General features: G+C 42.9%; 1 protein-coding gene across 1 annotated transcript in view; it reads left to right on the plus strand.

The window, feature by feature from the left end:
• Positions 1 to 26,352, plus strand: part of DNAH9 (dynein axonemal heavy chain 9) — a 486,803-nt gene that overhangs the window by 365,300 nt on the left and 95,151 nt on the right. The window contains exons 53-60 of the mRNA XM_064271783.1: positions 1,193 to 1,428; positions 7,554 to 7,676; positions 8,673 to 8,877; positions 11,235 to 11,399; positions 12,768 to 12,908; positions 15,044 to 15,214; positions 19,042 to 19,164; positions 24,487 to 24,680. Coding sequence (XP_064127853.1) covers positions 1,193 to 1,428; positions 7,554 to 7,676; positions 8,673 to 8,877; positions 11,235 to 11,399; positions 12,768 to 12,908; positions 15,044 to 15,214; positions 19,042 to 19,164; positions 24,487 to 24,680 — 1,358 coding nt within the window. The remainder of the gene's footprint in view (positions 1 to 1,192; positions 1,429 to 7,553; positions 7,677 to 8,672; positions 8,878 to 11,234; positions 11,400 to 12,767; positions 12,909 to 15,043; positions 15,215 to 19,041; positions 19,165 to 24,486; positions 24,681 to 26,352) is intronic.

Consider the following 26,352-nt stretch of genomic DNA (forward strand, 5'->3'; position numbering starts at 1 on the left):
TCATTTTAAGAGTTTCATTCTCAGCCATACTGAGTCTGCAAGGAGACCCCTGAGTTACTATGGAAGGAAGTGGGAACATGAGAGCAGCCTCAGCTTTCAGCCATCTCACCAGTTCATCCCTGTTAGCGGGGAGATCACCATCACCCTACCCGCCCCCCTTCCGGTCAGAGAGAGGCCAGCATTGTTGTCAGTGTGGCATTCCCAGGAGAGCCAGCGCCACCCTGAAATGAGGGACAAGCCCTGTGCTTCAACTGTGCTGTCCTGTCTTTCTGGTAAGGGAGTTGCTCCTCAGGCCCCACCACCTCCCGAGCCTCTGTGCTCATCCATTGCACCAGCTCTGTTAGGTTAACGGGAGGGTTTCTGAAATCCCACTTAGTGAGCGGGGGGAATGCCCTAGGCCATCCATCTCCAAGACAGATCCTTTGCTTGGATCAGTAGGGCAGGGGCTACCCTTTAGCCTAAATCAAAACAACATGTTTTCCCACTCTAGCCATACACCTTGCTCACTGCACCAAATTCTACAATGTTCTGAGTGAAATAAATCACAGCGCAGGGCTCTTTGGAACAGAACAAATAATCACACTACTCACTGATGTGGCCACAAGCCTTTATTATAGCAATTTAGGACAACAATAAATGGAGTAAAAAAAGGCTTCTATCCAAGGGTACAATGTGTTTGGTCACTTTCAGGCACACTCATCAATGCACCATGGGCGAAAGAACTCGGGCCTGAAATTATATAGTATAAACCGAAGAGGTATACATACAGGATTGCCTGGGAAAGGCAAAAGAGTATAAGAGGAAGGGGACTCTATTCAAACACCTGTCCTGGCCATTGTCTTTTGTTCAGGTGACAAACAGCATTACCAGAAAAAAAATTTCTTCCCTTCTAGTTATGAGATTCTCTACAAGTAAGTAGTTATGGGTAATCATGGAGACAGAGGAAGTTACTCTGAGCTCAGAACAGGGAGGAAGTTTTCTCTGACAAGGGAGAGAGAGTGAGACCCAATCTCCAGCCTCCTTATCAGAGAACGCTCTGAGTCCAAGGCCTCAGCTTAGGCAGCCTGAATGGGATTCGTAATGGCAGGCTTTTCAAAGAGATATGTCATTTAGTGAGACATTGTGTATTCCGCCCCTAGCTGAGGAAGGATTCTCCCATTCTGAGTGCCGTGTGGCATTTCTCTTTCATCAGGTCCCCATCCCAGTCACCCCTGCACTGGATCCCCTGAGGATGCTGACAGATGAGGCCGATGTGGCCACCTGGCAGAACGAGGGTCTCCCTGCAGACCGCATGTCCGTGGAGAACGCCACTGTCCTTATCAACTGCGAGCGCTGGCCGCTCATGGTCGACCCTCAGCTGCAAGGGATCAAGTGGATCAAGAACAAATATGGCGAAGACCTCCGGGTCACCCAGATTGGTCAGAAAGAGTAGGTGGCTGGAGACAAAAGCTCCCACTTTTGGCATTTATGCCAAAAATGAAAACTGTCGTGATTCAATTTTAGGCCCCTGTGGATTATTTCCACCCTGCTGGTACCTCACATATTTCTTCTCCCGTTTTAGGAAGCATCTTTTCAATGAAGCATGCCTGGGTGCTAAGTCTTTGGTTTTCTTTCTCATTAGAAATCATATGGCTTCAACCTTTTGACCACTTCAGGAGTCCTTTCTTCACCATCCCCCTGTCCATCTTCCCACCTCTCCTTGGACACTTCCTGCCTCTCCACTGTTGTTGTGTTTTAGAATGTCTTCCTCATATTTGGAAACCCTGGTGGCATAGTGGTTAAGAGCTACGGCTGCTAACTAAAATATCAGCAGTTCAAATCTGTGGAAACCCTATGGGGCAGTTCTACTCTGTCCTATAGGGTTGCTATGCGTCGGAATCGACTAGACGATGATGGGTTTTCCTCATGTTTAGCCTCCTTTTGCTCCCTTCTACCCACCCTTCCTACTTATGTCTCTGAAGCTACATGGAACAAATCCAAATTCTTTCCCCTGGGGACCATTTGTGTATTTGCAGTGAGATGCATAGCAGCTGAGCTAGTTACAAACGCCTCTGTGTGCCTTTGTACCTGCCATTTGCCTTTGTACATAAGAGATGGGAGAGTTACTCCTTGAAGGGACATGGGTGGCAGAGAGAAAGGCTGAGCTGCACCCACCACACTTCCACTGGCTCCACTTAGTGCCTTATTAACCCATTAGAGTTTAGCCTTGTAGTTTCAGCCATCGATTCGTGTGTGTGTGTGTGTGTGAGAGATTAGGATACATGGGGAAAAGAGGGCGGGACGATGGGGAAGGGATAAGGATGCAGGTCATTTATTAGATAGTTTAAAAGTTCCAGTCTTGGTGTTCAGGGCTGTATCTCAAATGCTTTCTTTAATCCACACAACCTATGAGGTTAGGGTTGTTGGTAGCATTTCACATATGAGGAAACTGAGGTTCAGAGAAGTTGAGTAATGTCCCCAACGTGCATTGTTTTAAAGGGCTGGAGTCATTCTCACTTCGAATCAAGTTTTATCCACCCTAGCACACTGCCCTCTCCTTCTTCCTTCATTAGTTTTTCCTCCTTTTCTGGATCTTTCTCACCAATCTATAGACATCCTATTTTTTTTCTCCCATCTTAAAATACAGACAAAATAACTCTCATACTCACATTTCTCCCTCCAGTTGCTGCCTGTATATCTGCTTCTCTGTCAGCAACATTCTTGGAAAGAGTCATATAAAATCACTACCTACAATCCCTCTCCTCCTGTCTCAAAGTCACTGCAATCAGGCTGTCACCATTAAATGTTCTTGTCAAGGTCACCCATGACTTCCACATCATCAGACCCAATGGCCACCACTTAATTCTTGTGCTTGGTCTATCCACAACACTAACACAGCTGGTCACATCATCCTTCCTGAAACACCTCCGTCCATTTTCCTGGTTTTACCCCTACCTCACAGGCCACTTCCTCTCAGTCTCTTTTGCTGGCTTTTGATAATTTCTTCTTCTTGATTTCTTAAGGTTGGAGCCCCCCATGTCTCAGTCCTTGTACCTTCTTGATTTTCTGTAGTCACACCGTGAGATATCTCATCCAGGCTCATGACTTCATATGCCATCTTTATACTAACAAGTCCCAGATTTATCTCACCAGTCCCCATCTCTCCCCTGAACTCAGAGTTCTTTGATCTAACCCCTATTTGGTATCTCATACTTTTTGGGCCCCCATCAAGTCAGTTTCTATTCATGACAACGCCATGTGTGTTAGGAAATACTGTGCTCCATAAGGCTTTCAATGGCTGATTTTTGGAAGTAGACTTCCAGGCCTTTCTTCCAAGGCACCTCTGGGTGGACCCAAACCACCAACCTTCCAGTTGGCAGTGAGTATATTGTTTACACCACCCAGGGACTCCATCTCAAACTTAGTACATCCATAATTGAACTGATCTCCTCTGCCCACTGTGCCCACCCCATCAAAACCTGCTCTACTCAAGGCCTTCCCCATCTCTGCTAAGAGCAACTCCACCCTTATTCATACATCCATACTCAGGCAGAAAACCTCGATGTCACCTTTGACGCCCCTCTTTCTTGCACTCTCCACATCTGACACATTAGAAAGTCCTGTTATCTAGCTCTCCTTTCTCAGTGTGATCCAGAATCTGATGGCTTTGCCCCATCCTCTGCTCACACTGTGGTCCCAGCTGTAGTTTCCACTCACTTGCAATACTGCAGTGGCCTCCTAAGCAGGCTCCCTGTTTTCTCCCTTGCCCCTACAGCCTCCTCTCAGCAGAGTAGCTAGAGTGATCCACTTACCACCTAAGTCAGATCATGTCACTTCCTTACCCAAAGCCCTCCTAGTGCTCCCATCTCAGAGTGAAGCCAGAATCCTAAACACAGCCCACCAGAGCTTATGAGACCAGGACCCCTTCACTGCTCTGATCCTCTCTCCTATTACTCTCCCCCTTGCTCACTTCCCTCCAGCCTCGTTGCTCTTCCTCAGTCACAGCAAACACTTTGTTCTCAGGCTGTTGCACTGGCTGTTCTTTCTCTCTAGAATACTGTTTCCCCAGATATGCTTGCTGTTGTTAGTTGCCGTCAGATTGGCTCTGGCTCATGACGACCTTACATATAACAGAACAAAATGTTGCCTGGTAAAATGTTGCCTGGTCCTGCACCATATTCATGATTGTTGGTATGTTTAAACTCATTGTTCCATCTATTGTGTCAATCCATCGCATTGAGGGTTTCCCTCTTTTTCACTGACCTTCTTCTTTACCAAACATGATGTCCTTTTCTAGCGATTGGTCTTTTCTGATGATGTATCTAAAGTAAGCAAGTAGAAGATATTCCAAAGACATTCTAGGACTTGGATTGGTTTCCTGGAGCTGCTGTAATAAATTATCACAAACTTTGGTGAAGGGTAAGACAGTACACAATACTGGGGAAGTCAGCACAACTTGACTAAGGCAAGGTCATGGAAGCTTCATAGACGCATCCAAACTCTCTGAGGGACCAAATTATTGGGCTAAGGGCTGGAGACCACGGTCTCCGTGGACATCTAGCTCAATTGGCATAATATAATTTATAAAGAAAAAAGATCTACAACCTATTCTGGGGTCTTAAAAGCTTGTGAGCAGCCAACTAAGATACTCCATTGGTCCCACCCAGTCTGGAGCAAGGGAGAATAAAGAAAACTAAAGACACAAGGGAAAGATTAGTCCAAAGGACTAATGGACCACAACTACCACCGCCTCCACCAGACTGAGTCCAGCACAACTAGATGGTGCCTGGCCACCACCACTGACTGCTCTGACAGGGATCACATTAGAAGGTCCAGACAGAGCTGGAGAAAAACGCAGAAGAAAATTCTAACTCACAAAAAAAGACCAGACTTACTGGTCTGCTAGAGACTGGAGAAACCCCAAGAGTATGGCTCCCAGACACCCTTTTAACTCAGTACTAAGTCACTCCTGAGGTTCACTCTTCATCCAAAGATTAGACAGGCCCATAAAACAAAACAAGACTAAAGGGGCACACAAGCCCAGAGGCAAGGACGAAAAGGCAGGCGGGGACAGGAAAGCTGGTAATGGGGAACCCATGGTCAAGAAGGGGAGAGTGTTGACCTATCGTGAGCTTGGCAACCAGTGTCACAAAACAACGTGTATTGCTTAATGAGAAACTAATTTTCTCTGTAAACTTTTATCTAAAGTACAATTTTTTAAAAAGTGAAAATAAATTATCACAAACTGGGTGGCTTAAAACAATAGAAATCTATTCTCTTACAGTTCCCAAGTCCAAAATCAAGGTCTCGACAGGGTTGGTTCCTTTCCGAGGCTCTAAGGAAGGCCCATTCCATGCCTTTCTCCTAGTGTCTGGTGCTTATGGCAATCTTTGGTGTGCCTTGTCTTATAGCTTCATCACAGCATCTGCCTCCATCTTCACACTGCCTCCCCATCTGTGTGTTTCCCTATGTCTCTGTGTCTCAAATTTCCCTCTCATTCCACTTCTAAGGATACTTGTCATTAGATTTAAGGCCTAACCTAAATCCAGAATGATCTCATCTCAAGATCCTTAACTTAATTACATCTACAAAGACCCTATTTCCAAATAAATAGGGTACTGGAGTACTGGGGGTTAGGATTTAGACATATCTTTTGGGGGGCACAATTCAAACCACTACAGGACTCACACTCTTACTTCCGTCAAGTCTTCTCACTCTGCCTTATTCAAAGGTACAATCAGGCCCTTACCACCTGCATTGCCCCATTCTCTGTAACCTGCTTTACTCCCTTTCTGTTACCATCTCCTAACATACTCATTTGTCACATCTGTTGTCTCTCACTACTAGAATGTAAGCTCCCAAAAAGCAAGAATCTTTGCCTTTTTGCTCATTGCTATATATCTAATACCTAAAACACACAGTAGGCCCTCAATGAATACTTGTTAAATTGATTCTCTGTCCAGGTCCATTGACTACTTCTCTGTTAGGTGATTTTCTTGATTTGTTGTATATTATTTGAATATTATAGTATAGTGTTTTATATTACATTTATCAAGATTATTAAGTACAGTCTCCATCATATCAATGGAAATTTGAGTGTGCCATTTGCCTTTTATTTGCAATATACTACATTTTTTTTTACCTACTCCAATTTGTCACTCATTGCTTCTATACATTGTGCTTTTTCTTGCATAGTTAGAAAAGTCTTTTTCTCTCCAGAAATCATACATATTTACATCCTCCTACTTTTTTTGGCTTTTCATAGTTTAGTTTTTACATCGAAGTCCAATCACCTGGAATATATTTTAGGGTGCCATATGAGGTAGGGACCTAATTTTCATTTTCCAAGTGGTTACCCATTGTTCCAATACCGTTTATTGAATTCTCCATTGTTTCTTTGGTTAAAGATGTCACTTTTGTTATATATTAAATTATTTTTTAAATAGAGTTTTTGTTCTCTTCTATTTATCTAATACTATACCAGTTTTAATTATTTAGTTTTATATTTAGCAGCATTTATTATTGTACAAATGTAATATGTCACATTTGTTTTTAAGAAGAGATGAATTACACACAAAAAAAATTTTTAAGGAAAGATTAAAATCTCTTATAATTCATCATTCAAAAATAATATTAACTTTGTTTTATGATATTCTTTAAGGTTTCTTTGTATACAGCTGTATTATATATGTTATATAAAATATTTTAGTATTAGGTAATATGACTCTTTCCTCTTATCAAATTTTTTCTTTACATCCTCATTTTTTTTTTTTTTAGGTTCATTTTAAGATCTTTAGTCAAGATCTGTACAGTTTTATTGGGTTTTTTTTGTTGGAATTATATCAAACTGGAGCCCTGGTGATGCAGTGATTAAGAGCTCAGCTGCTAACCAAAAGGCCAGCAGTTCAATTTCACCAGCCACTCCCTGGAAACCCTATAGGGCAGTCCTACTCTGTTCTGTAAGGTCACCATGAATCAGAATTGACCCGATAGCAGTGGGCTTGGTTTTTGGTTATATCAAGCTTATAAAATGATTTAGGGAAAATCTACCTTTCAACATGTATATTAAACTCTTTATAGGATTGAAAAATTGAAAATAACCTAGATCTTTGTTAATTAATTCTTAAATAAATTAGGGTGTATCAATACGGTCTAATACACAGTCATTAAAATGGTTATAGAAGAATATTTAATAACATGAGAAACAGTTTACAGTATATTTTTGTATACAAAAAGCAGATTATAAAACAATGTGCTATACAAATCTGATAATATAAAACTAAACTTGAAAATATAAAATATCCAAATATATATAGTTAGACCGAAAAATATTGACCACAGACAGCAGATTTGTGGCTAATTTTCCTATTCCTTTTTGTATTTTGTATTTTTTCGGTATGTATAAAAATGTATAAAATTACATAAATACCATTTTCAATAGAGAAAAATGTGACCACCTGAGTTATCCCTTCAAGTTAACTAGTGTGCTTTAGAGGCCAAGGTTGTCTTCTTGTTAAATTGCCTCGGAATCCGTTCCTTGCCACAGACTCATTCTGCCTGACTTTCTCCTCCAGTTACCTGCAAACCATAGAACATGCCCTGGAAGCTGGAGACGTGGTGCTGATTGAAAACCTAGAAGAGTCCATTGATCCTGTCCTTGGACCCCTGCTTGGGAGAGAAGTCATTAAAAAAGGACGGTGAGGCAGAGATGTGCTGCTGACCCTCTGTGAAGAGCAGGTGCACAGTCCCGTTTAGAACCGTGGAGAGGTTTGCTCTGTCTAGGATACCCTGTCCTCAGCTCACGTCAAGCAGCTCCCCGTAGCACCAAGCCTTTCTTTATCCCTGTGTGCCCTCATCTCCTAGAGAAAGTTCCCTGGAATAACTTTGTTTCCAGCAGGCAGTGTCCTCGTTCTAAAAACCACAGTTGCTGTCGCATCGACTCTGACTCACGGCAACCCCATGAGTGTCGGAGCAGAACTGTGCTCCATAGGGTTTTCGGCGACTGATTTTTTGCAAGTAAATCACTCACTGTCCAGACCATAAAAATAGGTACTTACGTCGTGCTCATTTATTTGTTTAACTATTTCCACCATAGAAGTCATTCCTCTGTCAACCAAGAACATTCTCACAGAAAAAAAAAAAAAAAAAAACCCTATTGCTAGCCTGGTGGCATAGTGCTACAGCTGCTAACCAAAAGGTCAGCAGTTCAAATCCACCAGGTGCTCCTTGGAAACTCTATGGGGCAGTTCTACTCTGTCACTATGAGTTGGAATTGACTGGGCAATGGGGTTTTTTGGTTACTGCTACCCTGCAAGGCACTTTTGTGCACGATATAGGAAGGTGCCCTTTTCTCCAAACACTTTACTGCCACCTGCTGGAAATTTTTCATAATATGCAAATCTGCTCTGACTACCAGGTGAATGGCTCTCCCTAGAGCTGTCCGGAAATCAAGCTTGGAGACCGGGAAAGAAAGCCTACCACGCTCCTCCCCATTGTCCATATCACACATGCAAGAGTCCCTGGGCTCACTCAGACACACCAGGAGAAATCCATCTGTATATGCCGCTATTGTTGCTTGCAATGATCAAAAATGCTATGACTTTGCAAAAGCACAGCTGGTAGCACTAGAATTCTTTCCTTGAACGAATTTTGCAGAAAAGGAACCCACTCTTACATGAGCCTTTGTGTTCCAGATTCATTAAAATTGGAGACAAAGAGTGTGAATACAATCCCAAGTTCCGGCTCATCCTGCACACCAAGCTGGCCAATCCTCACTACCAGCCCGAGCTGCAGGCTCAGGCCACCCTGATCAACTTCACTGTGACCAGGGACGGCCTAGAGGACCAGCTGCTGGCTGCTGTGGTCAGCATGGAGAGGCCAGACCTGGAGCAACTGAAGGTGAGGCAGGGACTCATCAAGGAAGGGAGGCAGAAATTGCTCTCCACTAGATCCTGCAGGGCTCCACCCTCTGGCGAGGAAGGGCGTTGTTTTTCCTGGAGCCGAGCAGAGGGCACTCAGTCACACCTAGCCACCTGGGAACACCAAGTAGGAAAACCAAGGACAGTCTGAAATGAAGAACAGAGAGGCAGAAGACAGGCAGGGTAATGGATATTACTATTGCCAAGAGCAGAGTCTCTGGGTGGTGCTAACAGTTAACACACTCAGCTACTAACTGAAAGGTTGGAGGTTTGAGTCCACCAAGAGGTACCTCGGAAGAAAGGCCTGGCAATCTACTTCCAAAAAATCAGCCATCAAAAGCCCTGTGGGGCACAGTTCTACCCTGACGCACGTGGGTCACCATGAGTTGAAATCCACCTGAGGGCAACTGGTTTGTCTTCTGTTTGTTTGCTTGTCTAACTTAAGGAAGCTATAACTTCTTGGCTCTTGTACAGCCTGTGATTATTGCCTTTAGACCCATGCTGCCTGCCTCATCATGGAAAGAACCTTCTAACTGCTGTTGGCTCCAGCCACAGCTCCCCTGGCCTCCCTGGTGTTCCTTAAAAACATGTGTCTCAATCTTGCCTGAAGACCAGGACATGCTGTTCTGTCTGCCTGGAATGTCCTGTGCCCAGATGCTTCAAATTACTTGGGAATTGGCTCAAATGCCACCTGCTCATTGATTCTGTTCCTGATCACCCCAGTTTAAATTAGCTTCCCTCTCTCTAATGTCATCCTGTTTTATTTTCTTTATAATTCTTATCACCACCTGAAATGACAAGGTTTATTTGTTTCTACTCTTATATTCTGGCGTCCTTCACTGGACTGGTTAGCCTTGTCCTCTGCTGAACCCTCAGTACCTGTAATGGTGCCTGTTGCAGAGCTGCTCCTCCTTAGGTAGGTGCTGAAGAAATAAATGATTACAGGAAGCCAAGTCCTGGGGAGCTATGGGCTCAATCTTATATGCACTGTAAATTTGGCCTGTTTTTTATAATTTAATGTGGTCTAAAGAGAGGGAAGAAAAGGATGCTACCCTAAGTTGAACCTTTTTCTATCACCTTGGAGAATTTAACTCTACTGACTTGGAAACCCTGGTGGCATAGTGGTTAAGAGCTATGGCTGCTAACCAAAAAGTCAGCAGTTCAAATCCACCAGGTGCTCCTTGGAAACTCTATGAGGCAGTTCTACTCTGTCTGATAGGGTCTCTATGAGTGGGAATCGACTCGACAGCAACCAGTTTGGTTTGTTTTTGTTTCTGTTTTTGTTTTTGACTCCTGGATATAGACTTGTGAACATGCGTGATCACAGGCCCTCAGGCTTGGGCCCAACCATGTTTACAGCCAACCTCTCATCAGCGGCCGAGTGCAATAGCTGTTCGCACCACCCAAAGTTAACTACGCCTCCTCCGGAAAAAAAAAAAAAAACTTCCAGTATTTTAGGGTATCTTTTTTTTTTTTTATCCTAACAATCAGAAAGGGAACATGAAGTAAGATCTGCTAGAACACCAGCACTCTACTCCAGCCTAAGGAGGGCTCTCAAAAATATCTGTCTAAACTGTGTGTAACAGTTTCTGTTGACTTTTTTCCAAAAGAAAGATAATCCATAAGGGAGTTGTTCATTTCTGAGCCTTAATGTAATGATAGAGAGGACCTCTAGAGAACTAAGACCTGACCCTGACTTTAACCATTCAAAGAAGCGAGTTCCATTTAGTGAGCATTGGCTGTGGTAAGCATTGCATGACAATCCTATCAGGTAGGGACAATGGTTAACCCTACTGAAGTCACTGAAGTTGTTAAGAGCTTAACGTGGCCCAGTGTCACGTGGCCCAGCTGAGATTTGACTCCTCCGCTTGTCTTGTCCGCTCATTATTTCAAGCACTCTGCTATTCTGCCTCGTTTAGTACCTCCAGCAGAGGACTTTGGCTCCATAAGCCTTTATTTATTCAAATATATCCCAACAGTGAGGGCAGTGGTGGTTCTGTGATAGAATTCTTGCCCTCCATGCTGGAGACCTGGGTTCAAGTCCCAGATGGTGCACCTCATGTGTCGCCACCACCTTTCTGTCATCGGCGGCTTACGCGTTACTGTGATGCTGAACAGGTTTCAGCAGAGCTTCCAGACTAAGAGAGTAGGAAGAAAGGCCTTGCCATCCACTTCTGAAAACCAGCCAGTGAACACCCTATGGATCACGGTGGTCCAATTCTTTAACCGATCATGGGGATGGTGCAGGACCAGCCAGCATGGCAGCCAACGACAACGTCCCAACGGTAGGGTGTTCTTGACTTATATGCCTGACCCCTTCTTCCTTGATATCCATAGTCAGATCTCACGAAACACCAGAATGGGTTCAAAATCACCCTCAAGACTCTAGAAGACAACCTCCTCTCTCGCCTCTCCTCAGCATCTGGGAACTTCCTGGGAGAAACAGCCTTGGTGGAAAACCTAGAGATCACCAAGCAGACAGCTGCAGAAGTCGAGAAAAAGGTAAAACTCTTCTGACTAGTATGGGAAGGCAGCCTGGGCTAGGAAGCAAATTTTCTTTCCTCCAGTCTCTGCTTAAGACGTTTAGGAAAAGCAGATCAGAGTAACAGATGAACAGACGGCTTTTCCGTCTTCCCAACTTTCTTCGAGAAGTTCAAGCCTGGTAAGATTCCTGAAATGATTACATCACTTCCTGTTTTGTGGGATTTCCACTTTCTTGGAAATGCTTTTGACAATTCTTAACAATTTTAGCTTCAAAGATTGCCTCTCCCTCATTCCCTCTGTTCTCTACTTATTTCTGTTGGGTGTATTTTGAATCTTCTGCTTCTATCTGCCAAGTCTCATGACCCCTCGTATATTTTCCTTCTTTGTTTTCCTCTGAGCTGCTTTCGTGACCATTTCCTTAGCTCTGTCTTCGAATCTGTTTATTTTCTTTTCAGCTCTAATCTATTATTTAACTTGTCAATTGAATTTTTTCTTTTCTGTAACTGTATTCTTATTTTTAGAAGTTCTGTTTAGTTCTTTTTCAGATATGCTTGTTCTATTTCGTAATGCCCAATTTCATGCTTTTTTAAAAGTGTATCTAGGACTTTTTAACATAGTTAGTAATAACTTTTAGATTGTGCCATCACCTACAGCTTTGTGGCTGCTAACCCTGTTTCTTTCTTTTTTTTTTTTTCCTCTTTTTTTTGGATCTTCTGACTGCCCTTTTACTGAGACGCTTCTCCTCTAGTTTGTAACCGTTCATTGTGAGCTCATTTTCAGTAGGGATCATTGTATTTTTTCTGTGACACTCACACATATTATCAGTAGTTTCTGTCTATTCTGGAGCATGAGGTAAGGCATATTGAGGTTTGTATTTAATGGCTTGTTTTTAAAGAAATACCCCTTTGGTGTTTAGATTTTTTTGTTGTTTTTATTTCTGATAAGAAATTTTCTGAAAACAAAGCATTTCATTGAAAGAGATCTACTTTGTGAATTTATGTAGTATTCCTTCATAAAAAAAAAAAAAAACAAAGAAAAAATTAAAAACAGGTTATACTTCTTTTCTTGGATTTCCACTGCTGGAATTCTTTTTTTTTTTTTCAACTAATATATATTTTTGGTATTTCTATAAAATCTTTCTCATTAAAAATGAAGCTTAGAGGCTTGTGTGACCCATACCTCCAACTGGAAAACCTGACACCCTCAATTTTGTGAAAGACTAGAAGTGTATCACCTCCTTTCTCCCCCGAGCTCTACCCATCATTCCCTTTACAATCCACCCCACCCTACATACATACACCCATGTACACACATAGAGAAGCTGAGTTAATTTCCAGGAGGCCCTGGTTGGTTTGAACAGTGGGTTTCTGTTTCTTTTTCTAACAGGTCGAGGAGGCCAAGGTGACCGAAGCCAAAATCAACGAGGCCCGAGAGCATTATCGGCCAGCAGCTGCCCGGGCCTCTCTGCTCTACTTCATCATGAATGACCTTTGCAAAATCCACCCCATGTACCAGTTTTCTCTCAAGGTGACTTATACGTGGATATTTTTTTTTTTTTTCCCACATAATCACAGCAAGCATTGTAAGATAGCCAATGCAACTCTCAGTCCTCCATCAGAGGTTGTCTGTGTGCTTCACCAGCTATGGCAGAGCTTTATGGGCAGAGCCAAGGCAGCAGCTACTTTGCTTCAAACCTGTATTACAGTCTTCATCTGTTTGACTGGGGACACATGACTCATTGATCACTTTGGGTGGAACAAAAGAGAAGGCTCCATAGCAAGTCTCATCCTCATTCCTTCAGTACGCATCTGCCCTGGGTACTGTGCTTGCGGAATGTATGGAGGAGGATACCAAAGAAATGCAAACAGTGATCCCTGCCCCAAAGGGCTTAAAATATAATAACCGGTCACTCACCACTGAGTCAATTTGCAATTCGTGGTGACCTCATGTGTAGAATTGTTCTCCATAAGGGTTTTCGATGGCTACTTTTTTTGGAAGTAGATTGCCAGGCCTTTCTTCCAAACCTCCAACATTCCAGTTAGCAGCCAAGCTTGTTAACTATTTGCACCACGCAGGGACTTCTAAAATATAATAGAGATCAAATGTGCATATCATTTTGTGTTGACTAATGACAAAAGCAGACAACTATAATGGACCAACTATCAATATCTTTTCTTCTACACTCATATCCCCAAAAAACTAGTTTATGGTTGCATTATGGTTGCTGAAATAGTCCTAAAACCAAAGATATTAGCAAATGAAAAACACTGAGAAAGTTTACCTTATTCATGAAAAAAAAAAAACAACTGTAAGTTTTAAGTACACTTCCAAAAGTACATCTTTCTCCCCTAGGGCATTCATCAGAAGACCACAACTGCAGAGGCATTAGGGCATGGAGGAGCATTTCTGGGAGTGTCTCTGGTCTGGCCCTACACACAGAGAGAACAGCCAGAAAAAGAACACACACAAAAACATATGAGAGAGACAGAGACAGGCAGAGAAAGAGACGGACAGAGAGAGAGACAGGCAGAGAAAGAGAGACTGAGAGAGATAGAGGACAGAGATAGAAACAGACAGAGAGAGAAGGATACACTGGGAGAGACAGACAGAGAGAGAGAAGGACAGAGAGAGCGAGAGACTGACAGAGAGAGAGAAAACACAAAATGTTTTTTGTTCTTGAAGCCAAGAAGGGGAAATAGAAAAGAGACTGAAAACCTGAATAGCTAGGAATTGAAAACGTCTGAATTATACCGTGGTTTTCATTTTCTTTAATGACTCATTCTGTGCATGTCACATTTAAAGTGTAGCATTCTGAATGTTTATTTTTATAGTCAATATTTGAGTTTAAAACAATGGAATACTTATTAATGTGATTTTGATTTCATATTACACCCTTAAAGCCCAGAATAAAAAATGTAACTAAAGCAGGGTAAACCAAAAAAACCAAACTGTGTGTGTGGCTCATTGCAACACTATAGAACAGAGTAGAACTGCCCGTAGGGCTTCCAGGGAACAACTGGTAGATTTCAACTGCTGGCCTTTTAGATAGCAGCCAAGCTCTTAACCACTGCAAGTACAGGAAGGATCTGTTTCTAAAAGTATACTTGAGAGGATTCCTGAAATAACTGCAGAGGTAATAGGAAGAAAAGCAAAAACGTGAAATTCTAATCATTACCAAACGGAAAAATCATTAATTAAAAATATTCTGAGTACCTAATATGTGGGAGGGCCTGTTTTAGAAAACAATGTTGTATAGGACATTATTTCTGCCTCCAAGAATTTTATTATCTAGTGAATATAAAAAATAATAATAATAATAATTGATTCCAGATGCTTATTATTGGGTGCATTTTGCTCTTTATTTGGGTGGTTATCCAATACAAACTTATTGGTTTAATTGAATTATTTTGGCTACCGGACACTTAGTTTTCATTGATAAAGCTGTGGGCTGTTTGTCACTTCGTGACAATATAATTAGTATGAACAACCTAAAAAAAGAGTTAATAGAATGTTTTCTTGCTGCTGCTGTCCCTCCTTGTCAGGATATGCTGGGAAAACATTTCTGTGGGCTGGCAAATTATAACATTCTTCACAGGTAAGATGGCTAGCTATATACAGAGAGGGCTGTGTAAGTCACCAACATCCTGCCTCCTCCCCCCCAGGCCTTCAGTATTGTCTTCCAGAAGGCTGTGGAGAGAGCTGCTCCCAGTGAGAACCTAAAGGAGCGGGTGACCAATCTGATAGACAGCATCACCTTCTCTGTGTGCCAGTACACCACCCGCGGACTCTTCGAGTGTGATAAGCTGACCTACCTTGCCCAGCTCACCTTTCAGGTAAAAGGGGTTGAAGAAGTTTCCAGATGACCGGTTATTTTCTAGTGCCTAACCAGCAGATGTAAAGTAACTTTCTCTTCTAACATCACTGCCCATAGTACCTTCAGACTATCAATCTCTAAGTAGAGGCAAAAAAACAAAGTTAAATATGGTGCATGCATACTGCCCCAGCCATTGTCATACTCATGGCAGACATGACTAATCAATCACTGTACTTTTTTTTGCTGAGCCTGAATGAGACCTCAAGTGCCTCATCGACATAGTCCTCCAGCAGCCACAACCAGTCACTCAAAACTGACGCTAAAGATGAAAACTGTCTGCAATACAAATACCTGGATACTTTTTGAAATGCCATAAGAACTTTGCTAGAGAATCTGTCATTATGTATTTACCTTTAGGGTTACAATTTTATTGTGCCAAACTTCCCCTGGGATGAGCAATGGCCCAGGTCTCTCTATAGACAGAGAAGAAGCCTGGGCTTTAATGCATCTTTCACAGCTTTGGCTCTCAAGGGCTTGAGAACATCAGGAGCTTCCAGTGTTGCTGCATCTTTAGTAAGAAACACTTGCCTTCCACTTATTCTCAGCATCAAATGCCATGAAAATGTCTTACCCTGCACCTATCCCTCTAATCATTAGGATTGGGGTTATTTTTTCCGTATGTAAATTGGGAGTACGGACTAGATTATCTCTAAAACTGAAAACCAAACAAAATCCACTGCAAATGAGTTGATTCCAGGCCACAATGACCCTGCAGAACAGAGCGGAGCTGCCCCACAGGGTTTCCGAGGCTGTGAATCTTCCCTGAAGCCGGCTACCCCATCTCTCTCCCGCGGAGCCGCTGGTGGGTTCAAACCGGCAACCTTTCGGTTAGGAGCCAAGCACTTGACCACTCCGCCACCAGGGCTCCCTCCTGTACACACACCCCACTAATTACCTTTCCAAGTCTCTGCACTTTGCATTTCCCCATCCCCAGAAAGTCTTTCCTTTGTATCTAAAGACTCCCGTCTCTCAGCTTCTCCAAGACCCAATTCAAAACTTCTTGCTGAGTCAAGTTAATCCCCCTCCCACTGCTCACTTGTAACTCCCCTATTCTGAAACTCCTTTAGCATTACTGATTCCTGATGTTGTTGTTGTTAGGTGCTGTCCAGTCAGTTCCGACTCCTAGCAACCCTATGCACAACAGAGCAAAACACTGCCTTGATCCTGGGCCACCCTCCCAATCGTTGTTACGTTTGAGCCCATTGTTGCGACTGCCATGTCAGTCCATCTCATTGAGGGTCGTCCTCTTTTTCACTGACCTTCTACTTTACCAAGCATGATGTCTTTCTCCAGGGACTGATCCCTCCTGACAACATGTTCAAAGTATGTGAGACGTCGCCATCCTTGCTTTTAAGGAGACTTCAGGCTGTACTTCTTTCAAGACAGATTTGTTCATTCTTCTGGCAGTCCATGGTACATTCGGTATTCTCTGTCAACGCGAGAATTCAAAGGCATCGATTCTTCTTAGGTCTTTCTCATTTACCGTCCACCTTTCTCGTGCATATGAGGCAATTGAAAACATGATGGCTTGGGTCAGGCACACCTTAATCTTCAAGGTGACATCTTTGCTTTTTAACACTTTAAAGAGAACTTTTGCAGCAGATGCATGGTTTGATTTCTTGACTGCTGCTTCCATGGGTGTTGATTGTGGATCCAAGTAAAATGAAGTCCTTGACAACTTCAATCTTTTCTCTTTTTATCATGATGTTGCTTATTGGTCCGGTTGTAAGGACTTTTGTTTTCTTTTTGTTGAGGTGTAATGCTTACCGAAGACTGTGATCTCTGATCTTCATCAGTAAGTGCTTCGAGTCCTCTTCACTTTCAGCAAGCAAGGTTGTGCCATCTGCATAATGCAGGTTGTTAATGAGTCTTCCTCCAATCCCGATGCCCCTTCTTCGTCATACACTCCAGCTTTGCAGATTATTTGCCCAGCATACAGACTGAATAAGTATGGTGAAAGGGGTACAACCCTGACACATGCCTTTCCTAACTTTAAACCATGCAGTATCCCCTTGTTCTGTTTGAACGACTGCCTCTTGACCTATGTACAGGTTCCTCATGAGCATGATTAAATGTTCTGGAATTCCCAGTCTTCAAAATGTTATCCAAAATTCGTTCTGATCCATACAGTCAAATACCTTTGTACAGTCAATAAAACACAGGTAAACATCTTTCTGGTATTCTCTGCTTTCAGCCAGGATCCGTCTGACATCAGCAATGAGATCCCTCATTGCTCATCCTCTTCTGAATCCAGCATGAATATCTGGCAGTTCCCTGTCGATATACTGCTGCAACTGCCTTTGAATGATCGTCAGCAAAATTTTACTTGCATGTGATATTAATGATACTGTTCTATAATTTCTGCACTCTGTTGGACCACCTTTCTTTGGGATAGGAATAAATATGGATCTCTTCCAGTCAGTTGGCCTGGTGGCTGTCTTTCAAATTTCTTGGCATAGATGAGTGAGCACTTTCAGCACTGCATCCATTTGTTGAAACATCTCAACTGGTATCCCATCAGTTCCTGGAGCCTTGTTTTTCACCAGTGCCTTCAGTGCAACATGGACTCCTTCTTTCAGCACCCTCAGTTCTTGGCCATACGCTACCTCCTGAAATGGTTGAATGCCAACCAATTCGCTTTGGTACAGTGACTCTGTGTATTCCTTCCATCTTCTTTTGATGCTTCCTGCGTTGTTCAGTATTTTGCGCATAGAATCCTTTAGTATGACAACTCAAGGCTTGAATTTTTTCTTCAGTTCTTTCAGCTTGAGAAATGCTGAGCATGTTCTTCCCTTTTGGTTTTCTAACTCCAGGTCTTTGCACATGTCATCATAATACTTTATAATTTATAATAATTTTTATAACAATTTACTTTATAATATGTTACATTGAAATTCTTTACTGATTCCGAGATATGCCTTTATTTTGCATGTACTCATACTTTGCTTTGAAGCTCTCCTCAAGTCACATAATTTGGGTGCATCATCTCCCCAACTTAGGATGCAGGAATCATGCCTTAAAAGTATTACTCCGCTAAAGCAATGCTAAAAGAGAAGAACAAAGTAGGAGGACTCACACCTCCTGACTTTATAACAAACTACACAGCCACAGTAATCCAAACAACCTGTACTGGTATAACAACAGACACACAGACCAATGGAATAGAGTGGAGAGTCCAGAAATAAACCCACACATCTTTGGTCAACTAACTTTTGACCAGGGTGCTAAGTCCTTTCAATGGGGAAAGAAGAGTCTCTTCAATAAATGGTGCTGGGAAAATTGGATTTCCACGTGCAGAAAAATGAAACAGGATCCATGCCTCACACCATAACAAAAACAAATTCAAAATGGATTAAGGACCTAAACGCACAAACTAAAACCATAAGACTCTTCGAAGAAAAAGCAGGGCAATGCTGTCAGGCCTAGCTTCCAACAGTGGATTATCTAATAAAAAAAAAAAAGCACAAACAACAAAAGACAAAATAAATAAATGAGGCCTCATAAAAATTAAAAACCTTTGTTCATCAAAAGACTTTACCAAAAAAGTGAAAAGACAAGCCACTGCATCTACGTCACCCTGATGTTCAGGGTTAAAACAGATGCACACAGAAGTGCTTGGCGTGGGTGTACCCCCTCTTTCATTCTACTGTCTTTAAACAACTAAAGTAGTTGGGCGAGATCTAGTGTGTGAAGCAGCAGTAATTACAGTGAGTGACAACCCCTAATATCTCCAGGGCCCTATGGCTGCCACAAGCAAAAGAAACACGGTGTCATTCCACATTGCAGATTCTCCTGGCGAACCAAGAAATCAGCGCAGCAGAGCTGGATTTTCTGCTTCGATTCCCAGCACAAACAGGTGTCACAAGCCCTGTGGAGTTCCTCTCTGATCAGGCCTGGGGTGGCATCAAGGTTAGTACACACACATACACATGCGCGCACGCACACACACACGTGCACATGCACACCAGTTGCCATCAAGTCAGTTCTGAGACTTGGCGGCTCCATGTGTATCAGAGCAGAACTCTGCTCCGTAGGGTTTTCAGTGGCCGAATTTTTGGAAGTAGATTGCCAGGCTTTTCTTCCAAGGTGCCTCTGGATGGACTTGACCCTCCAGCCTCTTGGTTAGCAGTTAAGTGCACTAACCACTTACCCCACCCAGGGAATACGCAAGGAGTTAGTACTGACTCTCTGTGGGTGCAAACATGGAGCTGGATCTGAAGGTAAGTGCATCCCTTTACCTGCACCTCTGCACCAGGGCTCACCCTTACACTGCCTGCAGGGAGGGCTTTGCAGAGAAGGACGAGGTGCAGGGCTGCTGTGTAAGGCTCTGCTCCAGGTTGTGAGGGAACAGTGCACACCTGCCAGCTTATCCACCTCAGGTGCTGCAGCCCCACATACAGGCTTGTCTGTGAGGCCCCAGTGTTGATGGGGAGACTCTGCCACAGCACTTTCATCAAGAGGATATACGCGCCCAGGCTGTGTTCAGGCATCTCCATGTACATCTTGACTCAGATTTAAAGCGTTCCATCCTCGATGCTCAGCGGTTACTAATGCTGTTGTGGGTAGTTGCTGCTGAGTTGGCTCCAACTCACGGCAACCATATATACAATAGAATGCAACGTTGCCTGGTCTTGCACCGTCTTCACAATTGTTGTTATGCTCAAGTCCATTGCTGTGGCTACTGTGTACTTTGGGTGCCTTTCACCCTACCCAGCTCATCTTCTAGCACTATGTCAGACAATATTCTGTCATGGGTTTTTATTGGCTGATTTTCAGAAGTAAATTGCCAGCCCTTTCTTCCTAGTCTATCTTAGTCTAGAAGCTCTGCTAAAACCTGTCCACTATGGATGACCCCGCTGGTATTTAAAATACCAATGACATAACTTCTAGCATCACAGCAACACAGAAGCCACCAAGGTATAACAAACTGACATATGGGTGGTGGTTAATAATAAATTTATTGAGCACCTTAGAAATGCCAGACATTTTACACACATTACACACACATTCTCATGTCTATCTGGACATTAGGTAGACATATAAGGAAACTAAGATCACACAGCTTATAAGTAGCAAATCCAGGACACCAGTTTTGGTCTGTGTGGTGGCAAAGCTCATTCTTTCCCTACTGTGCAGCTTAGCCTAGTTGGGATTCTGTGAGCCTCGAAAAGACTGCAAGCCATAAGCTCCTTTCCGTAGAGACTGTATTTACACTCCCAGGGCCTGGCATGATGCTGGCACCCAGCGGGGGCTCAGTCAGTGTTGACTAGCGAGCACCAGCTTCAGAGAGTCCAGCCCACTCCTCAAGTGTGTTCTCAGCCGTTACAATACGGGCAGCTCTCCAGTACATGCCGGAATGAGCACCCACGGGGTGCGCTGGTGATGTGTGAAGAACAGCATCTGCATTGAGACAAGCACGGTTGATTTCATCGATGTCTATAGCATTTTAGATATGCTTAAGAGTGCAAAGAAGTGTGAGCCGAAAGCACCGTTGTTGTTAATCGCAGTCGAGTTGATCACATGACCCCGTGTATGACAGAACAAAACGTCGCCCAGTCCTACACCATCTTCATGATCATTAGTATGCTCTGGTCCACTGTTGTGGCCACTGTGGATTTTGAGTGTCTTCCAACCTAGGGGGCTCATACTTCCAGCCCTAAATCGGACACCATTCTGTGGTGATCCCTAGGGTTTTCACGGGCTAATTTTCAGAAGTTGATCACCAGGCCTTTCTTCCTAGTCTGTCTCAGCCTGGAAGCTCCTCTGAAACCTGTCGACCATGGGTGACCATGTTGGTATGAAATGCTGGTGGCAGCTTCCAGCATCATAACAACACACAAGCCACCATGGTACAACAGACTGACAGGTGGTGGAGACACATAGTTCAGTAAATGAGAGCTAATTATGATTATAGTTATGACTGTTAATTACTCAGCTATGAAGGTGATAGCTACTGTGGTTGACATGGGTTGTACCTGATGAAATTTGTCCAAAGAAGGAAAAACTTTCAGAGACTGTGACTTGCCCAAATAAGGCAAGTCAAGTTGCCTTTCTCTATTATTTTCCCACAAAGCCACCTGCAGCAAAAAGGCACAAGCAATAAATGATTCACAAGTTACCTTTTAATGCTTTTATTTTACATATAGTTCAACCCCAAGGCTATTGCATAACTCAGTCCCATTCCTCTTCTCACAAAATGGGTTGTTTCTTTTGGTTTGCTTTGCTTTGTTTTGTTTTGTCTTGTGGGCTAAGCTCAGCTCATTTGGCTGTTCAAAGGCTTTTGCAAGTGAGTGAATCTTCCTCTCTCTCTTTGAGTAGGTTATGTGGAGCAACACCGTCCAGGCCCATCAAACTCAAGCCCAGAACAGAATGTGAGCAGGCGAAACACAAAACAATGCCTAGTGCATATCGCTGGAGTCTTTCATGAACGCTCTTTTTAAGTGTTCTGTTGGATTCTAGCCTAAAGAAACAGAAGAAGTATAATTGAATTGGACATGATAAAAAAAATTAAAGAGCATTCTACCTAATGTGGAAGGTTTATTGCTTTGTTACCCCAGAGAATGAATAAGCAGATAATGAATGAAGCCTTCGTGATAAAGTGCTGCTTTTACTATCCTCCTTTGTGAGGGTTTTTTAAGTCCCATCAAATGCTGAGCTTGAAGGTAATGGGCACGCTCTGTTCTTCACTAGAAAACCTCATCTAGGATGCACGCCTTTGTTAGTCTTTGAATGGGCCCCTTACTACCACTCTGGCTGCCAATTTAGCACAGTTGTATTTTGCTACACATTCCAACATAATTAGGTTAATTAGTCATTTCCGTTTAGCTTATTAGAAGGCTAGAAATCCCTTTCCCTCATTCAGAAGATTAAATGTTGCAATTGTGTTCAATCCAGAGCTTCAAGAAAGTGTGTTTCAGACGTGGCTGTGGCAGCTGGGAGCGCTGATCACAGGATAATTCGCCCAGTTTGGTGGTGACACCAGAGGGGGTAATGGGGCTGCAGAAGGGTTAATGAAGATGCAAGCTGGGAAGAGGGACAAAGCAGCTGCTGGGAAGAAGATGGAAGTTCATTCCTTAGCCCAGAGAGAAATAATTACAGCAGCTGCAGCCTTTCTCAGCCTGTTAAGAACCATCCTGCTGGGCTGCCCAGATGTCACACTTTACTAATAGAGCACTTTCTAAGTGCCGGGCAACCTAAGGCATAGAAAGATGCCTAAGAAATTTCCTGCCCACAGGGAAATCACAATCTTGTGGGAATAACAGACAACTAAACCAGCAATTGCAATTCAGTAGTTATTGGAGTCCCAAGGAAGGGCGTGGGAGGGTTTTATTGTTTTCAAAGCATTTTTTCTACATTAGTCCATAGAATGAGATGTACAGACAAAGATTATTTGGCCTCATCCTACAAAAAAAAAAAAAAAAAAAAGCCCACGAGGTTTTAAAAACAGGCTCCAAGTTCAATGGCTCATAAGTGATGGAGCTGGAAACAGAACTCCTATGCCCAGTGCTTCCACCACCATTCTGCAAGCTACCCCACACCACTTTTCAGTATGAAGGAGGATGTGTTCCCTGCTCTAAGTGATCAAGGTGAAGGTGGGAAGCCACAGAGCCCCTGTGAAAGGACAGTTAAAGCCAGGCCCATGGTCAGCACCATGGGAGAAGAATTTAGACATGTCCAGGTCAAGGGTATATATATTTCTCCATCCATATCTCTCCCTTAACATCTATAAAGAGTCCCTGGTTGATGAAAATGGTTAACATTCTCAGATAGATGCTAATCAAAAGCTTGAAAATTTGAGTTCACCCAGAGGCTTCTCAGAAGAAAGGAGATCTACTTCTGAAAAATCAGCTATTGAAAACCCTATGGAGCATAGTTCAACTCTGACACACATGGGGTCACCACGAGTTGGAATCAATTCCACGGCAATTGGTATTGGTCATCTATAAGACTCCTCTCATGTAATCACACTGCCTTCTGTCATGCCTATACTCTCCTTCTTCTAGGCTTTGGCTCTTGGTCCTTCCACGTAAAATCCCCTTCCTCTCTACCTCTATCTCTATCTCTGCCCGGTGGAATTCTGCGTATCTAGCAAGGTCTCCCTCAACTTAGGATTTTTAAGCTATTTGAAAACATGTGTCTGTGTTCTTCATTTTGTTCCCAAGTACCTGGTACCTAGTTGGCATTTAACAAATGTTAAATGGATGAATTCGTTCATTCAAAAACAAGAATGTCTTAGGTTCCTTATTTCATGAGACTGTGATGGATGCTTTGAACACACAGTACAGCTTTTAGTCTCATTGGAGAGACCAAACATATAGGCAGAGTTGAGAAATAACACAGGTAACTAAAAGTCTAAGTGAGGAACGTAGACTCTGAGTAGCTCTAAGTGGTCCACAAAAGGAGGGTGGGAGGACTATGTATTCTAGGTTAGAGAGGATGTACCTGAGAGAGATTGCTAATTGTGACCTCGGCTTTAACAACTTGTGGAACTTTAATAAATGATACTCATGACCAGCACAAGAAAAAGAATGAGTATAATTTGGTAAACATTTGAACAGAACCTTCCACATAGTGGAAGTAGGGTGAAAAAGGAGCGAGTTGGTAATGAGTCTGCCACATTTTCAAAGGTGGGGCATACAACAATTCTAAGTGAACGAAATTCTACTCCTAATTGGACAGAGTAGGAGAGAAGTGGGAGACTTGCTTAACTGCAGATTGGAGGGAGGCAATAAATGAAGAGATTTGGTTACCAAGTTAGGCGTTTGTACCTAATCCTTCTAGAAGCAGGCAGCCTATGTAAATTTTAGACTTGGCATTAATGAAAGTCCATGATTGCAGAGACATTTTGAGAGAATTGATGGAAATTGGTGGCAAGGTAAGTATGGAGATAAAGGGAAAAGTCTAATCTCTATGACCAGAATAATGTTAGTACCCCATCTTTTCCCTCTTTTCTGTGTAATACCCTGCAGAGAAGTGCTGCTCAGTCTCTGTTGTTGATAATATCTCAAACCTTTTATTTCCTAAAACCTACTATTATTGGAGCAATTTACTGAGAGTGAGCTGATCAATGTCCTTCCTCTTCCTTGAGTTACCCCAAGTTAACCCAAGGTTCCAGACAATAGTATAAATGGGGCATATAGTACCATCTTGCCCCTCCATCCTCAATACAAAACAGATTACAGCTATCTGGAGAAACCATCTTTCACAGTAAGATTCTCTGAAATTTCCCAGGCACTTTCATCAATGGAAGAATTCTACAATCTGGATCAGGACATTGAGGGATCTGCCAAGAGCTGGAAAAAGTTTGTGGATTCAGAATGTCCTGAGAAGGAGAAGTTCCCACAGGAGTGGAAGAACAGGACCGCCTTGCAGCGCCTCTGCATGATGAGGGCCATACGGCCAGACCGGATGACCTACGCCATACGGTAGGCTGCTGGTGGTGGGGAGACTCAGAAGAGGCACTGGTGAGATGGGGCAATCTCAATGTGGCTAGACTAGCAGGGCTGAGCTCCAAGGTCATGTACGTATAGTAATGGGACCCTTTGTAGCAATATCCAAAATCCATGAGACCTATTACTCTGTGTATGTCATGCATTTTCTTAGTATCTAAGAGGACAGCTTAGAAAGACGTTGTCTTAGTTACTAGTACTGCTATAATAGAAATACCACCAGTGGGTGACTTTAAAGAACAGAAATTTCTTTTCTCATAGTTCAGGTGGCTAGATGTCTAAATTCAGGGTGTGGCTCTAAAGGGAGTTCTTATTGGTAGCCCCATGAGGCCCTTGGTATTCCTTGATGTTCCTTGATGTCTTTCTTTCTTGGCGTCTGTCTTCTGTATGTGTGTGTCTTTGTGTCTATTCTGCTTGTTTTATAACTCAGAAGGGATCAGGTTTGGAACTTACCCACGTAAGAATATAAAACCCCTATTTCCAAACAGGGTCATATTTATAGATGCAGGGGTCAGGATTTCAACACATATTTTGGGGGGACACAATTGAATCCATAACAGATGTGCTAATCAATATGAATATCGAAATGGGGCACTAAAAATATTTAATGTGGTAGGAGATGATGAGATCCAGAGAACAGAAAGGGGAATTAGCCTTACAGGGAAAAACATTTCTTTCCATCGCAAAGAAAGAGTGGAGGGAAAGATGGGTATGGCTGTAGTTGGGGTTGTAGATGGATGGCAGAAAGCTGAGAAGGATTTTGTCTTGTGGCTTCTATTTTCCCTAACAAATAAGAGGCAAGATGATCAGTTGAGCTGTCTGAAAAGGGAGGTGGCAGGGTTGAAGATTTGAGGGCAGTGGAAAGGTTTGAAATAGAATCAATATGTGAAAAATGGAAGAGAAGGTTCATCTGGGAAATTCAAAGTATTCCAAGGAGCATTAACAGCCAACCTAGTTAAGAGCTTGCATTCGTAGAACACCAGTCTTCATCATTAGATAATATTCTCCAGCAGCATTCAGCATCCCAGATGTAGCTTCAGAGTTGAGTTGATCCATAGCTTGAGTAATTCCAATCGGGTGTGTTAGAAGAAGAGTTAGGCAAGGGAGGCGAGGATATTGACAAAAAAATTATTCAAAGTCATGTTGTTATTGTTGTTAGTTAACTCCAACTCCTGACAACCCCATATACAACAGGACAAAATGTTGCCTGGTCTTGCACCATCTTCGTGATCACTGGCCTGTTTCAGTCGATTATTGCAGTCACTGTGCATTTTGAATGCCTTCCAGCCTGGGGGGCTCATCCTCCAGAACTAAGTCGGACAATATGCTGTTGTGATTCATAGAGTTTTCACTGGCTAATTATCAAAAAGTAGATCACTAGGCCTTTCTTCCTAGTCTGTCTTAATCTGGAAGCTCTGCTGAAACCTCTCCACCATTAGTGACCCTGCTGATTTTTGAAATGCCAGTGGCTAAGGTTCCAGCATCATAGCAACACACAATCCACCACAGTACAACTGACAGAGAGGTGGTGGATTAGAAGGCATATACCATGCAAATATGTAGAGACAGAAATCAGACTAGTGGTTGCCTAGGGCTTGAGATGGGAACAGGAATTAACTAAATAGGCATGAGAGATCTTATTGGGGTA

This window comes from Loxodonta africana, chromosome 18 (genome assembly GCF_030014295.1).
Source record: "Loxodonta africana isolate mLoxAfr1 chromosome 18, mLoxAfr1.hap2, whole genome shotgun sequence".
NCBI classification, from domain to species: Eukaryota; Metazoa; Chordata; class Mammalia; order Proboscidea; family Elephantidae; genus Loxodonta; species Loxodonta africana.